We start from the raw sequence: 12511 nt of genomic DNA on the forward strand, positions 1-12511 counted from the left end.
AACATTGTAACTCCACTCCTGACACACAGATTCCATCTCTTCCTGGATTAACAGAGGAGAATGGCCTTTTAAGGACTAGTGCTCTCACAGCCCATGCTGTGTACCACACTACTGCACTGAGGGATACCACTGCCCTGTTATAGCCACACCCCTAGGTTTTCAGTACAATACATAGGCACCTGCTGACTGAAACTGCTGTGCACAGGGAAAGGGTCAGGTCACTGCAGCAGTGGCAAGGCTGGGTGAGAACAGCCTGCCAAGTGACAGCATCGGGCAAACTCACGCTCTACTGGCAAAACTGAGAAAAGGTAGGTGGCTGGGGTTAGCTGTCACCTGACACTCTAGAACAGAGGCTCTCCAGCTTTGAGGGCTGAACAAGCCTTTCCCAGGGGTCACAGGTAAATCAGACATTTACATCATGATTCATAACAGTAGCAAAATCATAGTTATAAAGTAGCAATGAGCCAGCTTGGTGGCGCAGGCCTTTAATCCCAGCACTTGGGAGGCAGAGGCAGGCGAATTTCTGAGTTCAAGTCTACAGAGTGAGTTCTAGGACAGACAGGGCTGCAGAGAAACCCTGTCTCGAAAAACCAAAAAAAAAAAAAAAAAAGTAACAATGAAAATAATTTTATGGCTGAGGGATCACTATAAGAGGAACTGTATTAAAAATAAAATCATGGCATTAGGAAGGTGAGAACCACTGCTCTATAGCCACCTGGGAAAGGAGTCTCAAGGAAGGACTGTTTGGATCATATTGGCTAATGGGGATGTCTGTGGGGGATACTTTTGATAATGTTAATTGGGTGGAAGTTCCCACCCACTGTGGGCAGCACCACTCCCTAGGCATAGAGTTGTGGATGTTTAAGAGTGGAAAGCAAGCTGAACACTAGTATGCATGCATGCATTCATTCATTGCTCCAATTTTGACATTGACTGCTAAAATGCCTGACATTTTCACTTCCCAATAATGATGCACCATAAACTAGAATTGTAAATTAAACTCTCCCTTCCTTCCTTCCTTTTATCACAGCAACAAAAAACAAAACTATGACAAGTAACTCAACCCTACACCTGCACACTAGTATCCCTCAGATTTCAGCACTTTTACATTTGTCACCCAATACTGGCAAGCAAGGTAATCAGAGCAGGCCACACCAGGGGGAAGGGCACACACCTTTGATCTCTGTCCTAGCACTTACAATGCAAGCCTAATGAATCGAGCTAAGATCCCTAGCATCTATGTGAAAAGCTGGGTGAAAGGGCAGGGATCTGTAGTCTTGGCACTCCCTAGGAGGCGGACTCCATGATCCAGAAACTCCTGGGCCAGAGGACTTGGTGCATGGATGCAATGACAAGAAATGAGACCCCCATTTAACAAGGGGGAAGGTGAGAACTGACTTCTGAAAGCTGACCTGTGACCTCCACATATGGGCAATGTGCTACACATGCACCTGCGTTTTTACACACACACATCAGTACCAAGCACCATGACATATAGTTATAATGAGAAGAGGCATTCTTAATTATGAAATGCCTCCATAAGGTTGCAGGCACCTCTGTGGGGCATTCTCTTGGTTACTGATTGATGTCTGGGACCCAGCCAACCAAAGGCCGTGTTCTCCCTGGGCAGATCATATATAAAAAAAGCAAACTGAATCGCCAGGGAAGTGAGCCGGTAAGCAGCATACCTCTGTGACTTCCCCATCAGTTCCTGCCTCCAGATAGAGTCCAGCCTGGAGTTCCTGTACAGACTTCTACTCGTGATGGGCTGTGAGCTAAAACAACCTTTTCCTCTCCAAGTTACTTTTGGTCATGGTGTTATGTCACAGCAACAGAAAGTAATTTAAGACAGTGAGCTTCAAGCCAGAAGACTTGTTGCAAAAAATGAGATGTACCATTCATGAGGGAAGACAAGCAAAACCATCCTCTGATCTTCACATGCACACATATGCACACACACTACTTGCCTACATGCAGCACGGAATTCCCAGATGAGTTTGGAAGCATGCACACACACTCACCACTTAACCTTCATAGAAAACACAGACCGCCGGGCCTCCACTGACAGCGCAGTCGCTGCCCCACCGGCCTTTCTGAGGACCTCAGTTGCCTGCCCTCCCTGATGCCCATCTGTCACCTCACCTCCACCAGCAAGGGGCTCACATGGTGTGCGGCTGAGCCACCTATCCAGAGTGAAGCTATGCACATTGTGACTGCCCAGTGCCCCAGGAGATGCTGGACACAACATTCTAACACATGGGCTTTCCTCTCCACCACAACGGATCTGGAGAGAGACATGTCCTCTGTGCTGGCCGTCCATGTCCAACAGAAGTCAGGTGTTGCAAAGCCCTGGCTTGCAGGGACATATAGGAGTGGGAAGGTAACCCCAGGGCAGAGGACAAGAGTAACACGGCTGCCAGGGCTGTGTCCCCACAGAAAGAGCAACATCAGATTCCACTTAGGAGCTATACCAGTCAACTTGTCACTCTCCCTCACGGGTAGGGTTGCAGAGCTGGGTCGTCAATGAGCATAAGAAGAGAAGTACACCAGCTAATGTGGAAAACCCAGACCACTTCAGGTAGCCTTCTGAATTTATGGTGCTCTCAAAACCACCTGCTGGGAGCTGGAGAGTTGACTCAGTGATTAAGAACACTGCTCCTTCAGAGGTCCTGAATTCAATTCCCAGCACATGTTGGCTCACAACCGTCTGTAACTATAGTCTCATAGGATCAGATGACCTCTTCTGGTATGCAGACAGATACACATGCAGACAAAACATCCATACACATAAATACAAATCAATCTTAAAACAAACAAGCAACCTACCTGCTGACGTTGGTCTCACCTCCAGGGTCACAGGGACTGTGCCACGTGCCCAGGACTCATCTAAAGCACACAGCTACCTAGTCACAGTTTACCTGAGCCACCGAAAATACTCTGACCACTTCATCGTGCAGCACGCTAGCCCTCACCTCCGTGGCCGCACAGTGGACTGACCTTTCCAGACCTTCCTACCAGCCAGGACACTGACAGTAGCCAACCCCGCCCAATCCTCCAAAGGCTTGGGCGGATGTCTTCCATGTCTGCTGCATCCCCATACTGCTGGCTTCCTCAGCACGCATGCCTGAAGCCGGCGCTAGTGCCAGGCCAGTGAGGGAGAAGCAGCAGTGGCAACATGACACTGGCAGTAATTACCCCCGAGCAGTGCAGCTGACTGAAGGACCATCAGGGCCCGTGTTGGGGTTCCTCTGCCCAGCTATAGAAGAACACTTCCAGTAACCAATATTAAACTCAAATGAGGCCAACCATCACAGAATTGGCACCACAAAGGACACCACACCACCAACACTAGCTTTTGTGAAAGGTTCTGCAGCTTCTAGGGTCCCTCATCTAAGGAAAGAACCAATCCCTCCTGCCCACCCACCCCATCCAAACCATCCGCACCCACTTACCACCTTCGTGTCCGACTGGCTTTCCACTCAGCTGTGCCCATGACTTTGGTCCACCTGGCACTGAATTTGTGTTCTAAGAAAAGGAAGGAAACAAGAAGAGCCAGCTCAGCCAACCTGCTGTGCCTTGGAATGTGGCACTTGGCCATGGCCGGGCTCAGCGGCACAGCACTGGCCTGGCACGCTCAGGCCTAGGGTCTACCCTCAACTCCACAAACAAAAGAGGGGGTGGGGCGAGAGTTGCATGTTAGACTCAAGCCTCATGCAGAGGACAGTTGGCCACCTTCAGGGCTCTCAGTAGAGCAGGCCCAGCCAGAGTCAGGAGCCTGGGGCCCAGAGCAGCACTGCTTGATGAGCAAGGCTGAGGGCATGCCCACATCCACCCGCATGCAGAACTCTGCAAACACTGCCAGGCTGTCCCGTGCCCACACAGAGTTGTGCTGTCTTGCTCCAGAGACAAAACTCCAACCATGATTTCAGCACATGTCTCATATCTGGGCCACTGGTGAGTGTGGAACACGCCCAGGAAAATTACTGTGCAGAACCATTCTGAAACAAGGCTGGTCCTCCCAGCCCGACTCCCAAGAGGTCGTCTCCTCTTCTGCTCATCCACACTTGCCTGTCTCGGCCTTGGCCCCACAGGCAGGCTCTGATGAAAGTTCACAAGGCTAGAGACCCATGAACCAAGCAAAATCCCACCATGTCCCTGGAAGGGTCTGGTCAGATTCCCAATGGGGCCCAGACCTGCTTCTCATGCAGAATATGTCTGCTCTATCTGCCTAGCCCTAAGCACAGACAACACAAGGGCTTCTTTGCTGGCTTCTGTGGCAAGCCTGCAGATGTCTCTTGATGGACTACACAGGACATGCCCAACATCTTATGAGCAAGGGGACACCAGGGCTGCCACCATTCTCTCTGCACACACCTGTGTCTATTAGCCTCAGGGTGACACAGTCCTTACCAGGACACCAACGGGGGATGGTGACTTCTATTTCAAAGGCAGTGGGCTGTCAAGACCCTCTAAGAGTCCCCAAGACATTGACCCTCTTCCTTCCCCCTCAAGTAAGTGAGAAAACCCCAGAGCCTCTAAGAAGAGTTAATGGCTAGATGAAATGACCCATGTGGGACAGGCTCCTTCCTCCAATGGCCAAAGCTGGCAAAGCCCATGCCCTCCTTACAGTGACTGCCAAGAACCTACCCAGGTTCCAGAGCCAGGGCCAGGGCACAAGTGTGCATTCCCAGCTCTCTCTGCAGAGCTAAATCTGAAGCACCAGGGCAGTAATCCCACTTAGCTTTTAATCTGGGAAACAGGAAGTCAACTCCGCACTGTGATGTCACAGGCCAAGGAATGGGATGGACATGGGGGTTTCAGCGCTGCAGAAGAGAGAGGTGTCCTGGAGAAGCCAAAGGCTCCCAGACACATACTCTTCTAGTCATGGCAGACAACAGCTTTGTATCCAGGGGACAATACAAAATCAAAGTGTCAAGACAGCTGGTAAGAGTTAGGCATGGGCTGGAGAGATGGCTCAGCGAGTAAGAGCACTGACTGCTCTTCCGAAGGTCCTGAGTTCAAATCCCATCAACCACATGGTGACTCACTACCATTTGTAATGAGATCTGATGCCCTCTTCTGTTGTGTCTGAAGTCAGTTAGTGTACCTATGTATAATAATAAATAAATTTAAAAAAAAAAAAAGCAAGGCAAAGGCAAGCAGATTTCTGTGAGCTTAAGGCCAGCCACACAGTAAGACCTTGTCTAGAAAAGAGAAGAGAAGAGGAGAGAAGAGGAGAGGAGAGGAGAGAAGTTGGTGCATCACAGCGAGCTGGTTGTGTTTTCGAACACACCAGACCAGAGAATGGGCTGTTTCTGCAGCTGACACTTCCTGTGCTCACAGGACGGGTGTCCACAGAACACATCAGGAAGTGCCCAGCTGCCTGCGCTCAGCCCAAGCTTTACCCAGGCCAAGAACCTGTCTTTTTCCAAATAGCATCAGGACTGCCTGGGGATGTGAGGACGGGGGCCCAGCACCTACCTCCTGACTGATAGACTGTGTCGGTTTCTGCAAATTGGAGACAGATTTCTGCAAACCCGGCTGCGGCTGCGACTCCGGCGGCTGAGAGGCCGTCACACTGGAACTAGAAAAGGGCAGGATGCACGGGAGGGTCAGCCTCTGCGCAGGGCCTCTGCCTGCCTCAACAGTGACAGTGACCAGACAGTGACCCATGTCCTAGGCTGACTCGGTGACACTGCCCAGGACATGGGGCAGTCTGCTGCTTGCTTCTGATAGTTGTCAAATGAGCTTGAAGGAAGCAAAAGAAGAGCTGTCACTGGAGAAACTGAGTCACTGCGGTGAGGGCCGGAGCTCCTCTCCACCCACTCGGAGCAAATGCTTTGACAACTGACAGATTTCTATCTTGCCTCAGCATATGCCTGCACTCAATAAAAATAAGTTTATAAATATAAATAACAGACATTACCATCTCATCCCCCATACATAAGCTCCGATTCCCACAGATTTCCGTATACATATGTTCGTGTAATATTTTTAACACAAGATAGCCCATGCATATGATTCCACAGTCTCTTCTCTCGGTCTAATAGAGCTCTTTTTATATAGAAGATTCCTTTAATGATGACTGGCCATAAGTTAATTAGTTCCTGCTCCTCTTTCTTCCCCATTACAGACAGAACTGCAGCAGTTTAGACGCACACAGGCACAGGTCTCTGGGTATTCTCTGTGAGTTACCCAGTCGAACGATCACAGGGATGAAGCTGTCAGACCAAGCTATCAGCAACTACCTCCACACAGGCTGCAGCGTGTGCCCACTGTCTGAGGAACAGGAAGGGTGGTGTGGAGCCTTCCGCTCAGCCGCAGTAGAGCCTTGCACTTGACAGCCCACTCGGCGATTATCAGCCATTGCCAGGGGCTCAGCTGATGGGCAAAGTCCACAGACGCACTGACAACCTAACCCCAGACACTCACCAGTCACAAAAATGACAAACTGAGGCCTCCAGGTAGTAGCACACCTCTGTACCCCCAAACCTAGGCTCCACGTCCCCATGGGAGAGCAGGCCAGGGATGGGGAGCCTCACCTGCCCCCTTTCATTCCCTCCTCAACACGAGGCCTTCAGCAGGGGTCTGGCACTGCCTCTGCCACTGCTGGGAGACCAAAGAAGCGGGGTGGCACTCTGTGGCCTCCTCTATGCAGCCCAGAAGCAGAGGCTCTGCAATTCCACTCCAGTGTCGCACAGCTTTCTTACCACAGAGCTGGTAGGTACCATTCAAATGGACGATGACAACAGCTGACACCTGCATGTCCTCTGCACCAGGCTACTATCCACCACAGTGCCCTGGTGGCCAACCCTGGAGCTAAGGACTAGGTTTCCTTGAAGGTGGAACCCTCAGGTACAGAAGTCCCAGCAAATCACGAATCACCTGACTAGAAACAACAACCCCGACGGTTGTGATATGCCCCCCAAATCCACAGAGAGCACCCCTCACAAACTGACTGAACAATATTTCTTGTTTTGTTTTTGTTTGAGACAGTGTCTCGCCAAGTAGCCCTGACTAGCCTGGAATTGACTATGCAGACCAGGCTAGCCTCAAACTTATAGAGATATGATTGTCTCTGCCTCCTGAGTGTTGGGGTTAAAGGTGTGCACCACTATCCTGACTGAAAACTGTTTAAATAGCCCAGGACCCAGTAGCAAGCTCTACCAGGAGGGTCCTGCCTCTGGAGCCCCTCCCAGAACATGGCTTCCTCCCTGATTCAGACAGAGACGCCAAGAACCCAGAAGGCTATCAAAGGCTATCATCTGAGGAGCTTGTGCTGGCTCTCTGAGGCACACGGCACAGGACTTGGGTCTCCTAAGGCTGTCGCTGCCAAGCTACGATCTCCTAACATGGAGCACAGAAGGCCCCTGCCCCCACCTAGTGGTCCTCTAGGGACTGGTCTCCATCACTGTACACATTACCTTGGGGATATGGTTATCCAAAGAAATGCTACTCAGTAATCACTCAGAGGCCCAACAACCAAACAACGGCAAGCAACGAGCGCAGAGCCCCGAGGCCTGTCCACACTCTTACTCCCAGTCCTCCCTCTGCACGGCCACACCTGCAGCTCACAGAGCAGAGGTGCGGGGCACCGTGACAGCCCAGCCTACCCAGTCACCCTGCTCCTGTGGCTCACCTCTTTGGGTCTTGCTGGTCCTGCTTGTTGGCCCATCCTGTCCCGTCCTTGGGAACTATCACGATGTTGGGGTCGTTTCCTTTGTTTTCAGACTTCAGGCTTGGCAGGTTTGCAGGCGGTGGCATACGCCGGGCTGTGGCAACTTTCCCGAGACTCTGTAAGCCATGTCTAGGAATAACTGCAAGGAAAAGAACATGGGGTAGAGCACACACCTCACAGGAGGAGAGGCCAGAATACACACCACTGCTCAGACTAAGGAGCCAAGCCAAACCAAGCCAAGTGCTTGGTAGTCACTCCAGCCTCTGACAGCTCCTCCCCCAGACTAGAGACAAAGGACTGCTGGGATCTGCACATTCTACCTTGGCAGGAGGCCGCTGCAGGAGCTCATGCCACAGTGGAGCCAGGCCCAGGAAGCTCAGCCCACAGTGACCACCCCTGCAATATGACATGGTCCTGGCTGTGCCCCAAAAACCCCCAGGAAGGCCTTGTGTGTGGCAGCCAATCCTACACTTGTTCCACTATGAAGTCAGACCCAGGAAACCGAGAGGGGGAAGGCTATGCAAACGCCGTCACCCCACCTGCCTGCCAAAACTGGCTAGGGGCACAAGTGCCTGGTGGGCCTGGCCATCTTACAAGGGACGGAAGCAAAGAATGCAAGAGGGGCCTTCGGCTGGGCCTTACCTGAGGACCTGACAGCGCCTACTGACCTCCCTTTATACTTGTCAAACAGGCTGAGAGTCGAGTACTTGCTTTTCCCATCCTTGCCCTGGGTTATTTGCCCCAAACGATCGGACATTGCGATGAAATGTCATCTAGTAAGGAAATTTTCTCGGCACCGCTCCCGATTTGCCTTTGAAATGGAAAGGGGAGGTCAGTCACCAATCACAATTCAGAGGAGCAGATCCGTCAGGAATCTCGGACATGCTGAAGATGTAAAGACAGCCAGGGACTGTCCCAAGGAAAATGTCCCCAGCGTTCATCCACAGGTGCTCCCTCCAGGTGGCCTGCTCTGCAGATAGCCTGGGCTACCCCACCCCCAACTCAAGACTTGCTGGTAAGAAAGGCTGGAGAAACAGCAGCCATGCAACAGAGCGGGGTGGCTATGATAAACTAAACCAGCACCCGCCTCCACTAAGACAAAACCTCAAAACATTGGAAGCTTCTACCCTTTCAATATGTCTATCAGCATTCTCCTTGTCTACTCTTAATTCACCCATTCACTCATTCACTCATTCATTCATTCATTCATTCATTTCAACACCAAGTGCCCATCCACATCAATGAGCTCTGCTCAATGAAACGGAGACCAAGAGCAACCTTCACCACCGTCTTCCTTCTCTACATCAGCCTTAACTAGAGATGCTCAACTTGAAGCCTGTACAAAGACCATGACTTCCTAACCCTGGAAGCAAAGTATGGAACACAAAGCAAGCGTATCCACCGAGTATCACAGTCACACGTCCTTAATGGCCTCACTGGGTGACTAAGAAAAGGGAGAGGGAGGCAGCTGTCATAGTGAATCTGCAGCCCTGTGAGTCTGTCCTAAAGCTACCTGGGCTAGAATACATCAGTGTTTCTGGGAGGCATCTGGCACCCAGTAAGACGGTGCCTAAGATAGATCTGTACACCATGGCCTCAGACTAAGGAGCAAGAGAAGCAACACTCAATTACAACAGGCACACAAAACAAAAGCTGAGACAGAGCCACTGATGTCACATCTGTGTGGATGGAGCCCAGTCTCCTGACACATCAAAGGCGCAGGTGTCAGCTCTGGCACAAAGCAGACCTGGCCAGGTGCTGCAAGAGTGTGTGAACGCACAATGTGTACCAGGAAATGCCCTGAAGACCTGCATGTGAGGCAGGAGGTGGTAGTGCACACCTTTATCCCAGCCAGCAAGGACAGGCAGGTGAAACTCTGTGAGTTCCAGGACAACCAGGACTACACAGTAAAACTGCCTTGAAAATCGGAGGAGCGAGGGGTGGGGGGATGTGGGAGCTGCAGACACAGCTTAGTGCAATAAAGGCATTTGCTGAACCCACAAAGCTCGGAACCCACAGTGGCAGGACAGAAGTGACCCCTGGAAGTTGTTGTTCTCTGACCTCCACATGTATACCATGGCATCTGTACACACACACACACACACACACTAATCTTAACTTTAAAAATGCACATAGAGAGCAGGAGAGATGGCTCAGCGGTTAAGAGCACTGACTGCTCTTCCAGAGGTCCTGAGTTCAATTCCCAGCTACCACATGGTGGCTCACAACCATCTGTAATGGGATCCGATGCCCTCTTCTGGTGTGTCTGAAGAGAGCAACAGTGTACTCAACATACACAAAAGAAATAAATCTTAAAAAACAATGCACATGAAAGGCTGGAACTCACGTATAAGGACAGCCCTCTGGCCACCTTGGCACTCTCCCCCACGGAAAGACACAGTCGCCCTTCCTCTAGACGCAGCCACAGCCACCCTGGCTGTGTAGTAATTCCCTTCCTCACTCAAATCGTAGCCCACAGCTATGGTGGAGGAGAGGTCCAGCAACACCAGGCTCTCCAAAATCGAATGGACTCAGCATCAGACCCACTCAGGGCCAAGCCCAAGTACGCAAACAACTATGGAGTCCTGGAGAACTTTACAGCGCATGGCCAGAAACTTCCAGTGCTCACTGGCCCGCGATCAGCGAGAACCCCAGCCCCGGATCACTGAGCATCAGGAGCAGTCAGTACCTGGGACCATGAGGGGGCTGACCCACAGGTCAGATCTCCCTCTCCTAAACCTCTGTGGATGAGCACTATCTGTCCCGCCAACCACATTCTTCCCCCAGGCCCGGGTCGGAGCCACTTCAGAATAACTAGCATTTCACAGAGCCTCAAGTATATGCTGACTCAAAAGTCTCCATGATGTTCGAGGGACACAATGTCACCCCAGTCACAGTTGCTAATCACCAAGAAGAGAAGGGAGAACCCCAAATGTTGGAGATGGCACAAAGAACTAACAGTTGCCATGAACGAGAAAAGCACGGAGGCGGAGTGTGGAGGTGTAAGTGTGAGCGCTCCTGAGGACTTATGCAGATGCGAAGACACAGCTGCACCGCCATGTCTGGACAGCTCTAGTCACAACAGTCAATACTCACACAGTCAACCAGGGTCTGTGGGCAGATGAACAGAAGTGTACATGGAACATTACCTAGCCATAAAAAAAGGAAAAAAAAAAAAAAAAAGAGAAACAAAAAATGAAGCTAACTGCAATCTTCACTTGAGCATCATGTTGCCAAAAGACACACTCCACATATGGTAACTTACACATGGAGGTGAGATAGTGCCTGCTACTACTGTGCCTGACAACCTGAGTTCTATCCCCAGAGCTCTCAGGGTGGAAAAAACAAACTCCCACAAGTGGTCCTCTGAATTTTACACATAATGCATGTGTAAAATAAACACATTAAGTTTTTAAAAAGTTGATCTCCAAGAAACAGACAGAAAAACAGCACCAACCAGACACTGGGAAATGGGGAGGGTCAAAGGGAAGGAGAGGGGAGGGAGGGAAGACTGCTGGGTTGGAGGTCTGAACAGAGTGGAACAGGAAAGTCAGGGTGGACAGCGATTAGTGGAGTACTTCAGAACAGCAGGTAGAGTGTATGGACAGTTCTACCCAAATAAACAACCATGTCTGCAGTGATGGGCCTGCGAGCCACCCAGATCTAACCGCTGCACACTGCACACACACCGAGATGCCAGATCACATTCCAGAAAAAGAGACAACTGCCTTGCCAAAAATAAAGTTGTGCGGGTTGCAGGCATGGTTCGGTGGTTGCTGACGGCTCTGCCAAAGGACCCAGGTTTGAATCCCAACACATGGGGGCTCAAATCAGCTGTAACCGCAGTTCCAGGGGAATCCAATACCCTTTTCTGGACTCCACCAACACCAGGCGCACACACACACACAATACACAGACAAACATACAAGCTAAACACTCATCCACATAAAATAAAAGCCCCCAAAAGTCCACTTCCTTATAAACTGGGTAGGATTACACACTGGTGTCAACTCAAAATAACAATCTGAGGCAGAAGAATGGCTTGGACAGAAATTCCCAGTAGTCAGGTATCTATAGGGAAAGTTTTGGTTTCTTTAAAATCCCAGTTATGTGACTATGTTTCTGTTTTAATCTCAGGTATGGCATATGGGGCTGCTTCAGTTTGTCCACTCCCCTAACTATGATCTTTGCAAGCTACAGATGGTTTGATTCTGGGCACTCTGGAGAGAGTGTGAGAGAACCGAGGGGGCCTGTGGTGAAGGCGGCGGTTGCAGTCTGTCAAGTGCTCCTGAGCAAGAGGAGACGTTGGAGACATCCTGACAACGAAGACTGGACTTGCCCCCGAGAAACCCAAAGCCCCAAGCAGCAGGAAGAGGTCTATGCCCCTTCCTCTCTAACCTTTCTCTTCTAGCTAGCTAGTGTTTGGCGTTGGAAGTAAGAACCCAATAAAGCAGCCACAACAGGCATCCCCGGAGCTGCATTCCACACTCCCCACAACGCAGAGGCGGGAGAGTGAGACTTCAGCATTAGCCTGGTCTGCAAAGCAAGGCCCAGGACAGCCAGGGCTACACAAAGAAACTCTGTCCTGAAACAAACACAAACAAACAAAAAATCCGAAAATAAAACAAACATAAAACACTTGAGTTGACAGCCCAGGTGGCTAAGTGTGCTAACTGCTCTGGCAGATGATCACACTCAGTTCCCAGCACCCGCCTGGTGGCTTGGAATCACCATTTTCTGGCCCCAGGGCATCTGCACACAAGCAGTGCACACAAATTCCTGCAGGCACACATAGCCACACACACACACATATAAATAACTAAAGCTGTTATA

At 50.7% G+C, this 12511-nt stretch overlaps 1 protein-coding gene across 6 annotated transcripts in view; it reads right to left on the reverse strand.

Moving 5' to 3' along the window:
• Window positions 1-12511, reverse strand: part of Prrc2b (proline rich coiled-coil 2B) — an 83653-nt gene that overhangs the window by 43597 nt on the left and 27545 nt on the right. For all 6 annotated transcript variants that reach the window (XM_085835018.1, XM_021183098.3, XM_085835017.1 and 3 more), the window contains exons 2-5: window positions 8321-8489; window positions 7640-7817; window positions 5482-5584; window positions 3453-3525 (exon numbers count right to left, since the gene is read on the reverse strand). In XM_085835018.1, the coding sequence (XP_085691144.1) occupies window positions 3453-3525; window positions 5482-5584; window positions 7640-7817; window positions 8321-8435 (469 nt within the window). In that variant the 5' untranslated portion in view covers window positions 8436-8489. The remainder of the gene's footprint in view (window positions 1-3452; window positions 3526-5481; window positions 5585-7639; window positions 7818-8320; window positions 8490-12511) is intronic.

The sequence above is a fragment of the Mus caroli genome, unplaced genomic scaffold (assembly GCF_978045245.1).
Source record: "Mus caroli unplaced genomic scaffold, Mus_caroli_1 scaffold_2, whole genome shotgun sequence".
Taxonomy (NCBI): domain Eukaryota; kingdom Metazoa; phylum Chordata; class Mammalia; order Rodentia; family Muridae; genus Mus; species Mus caroli.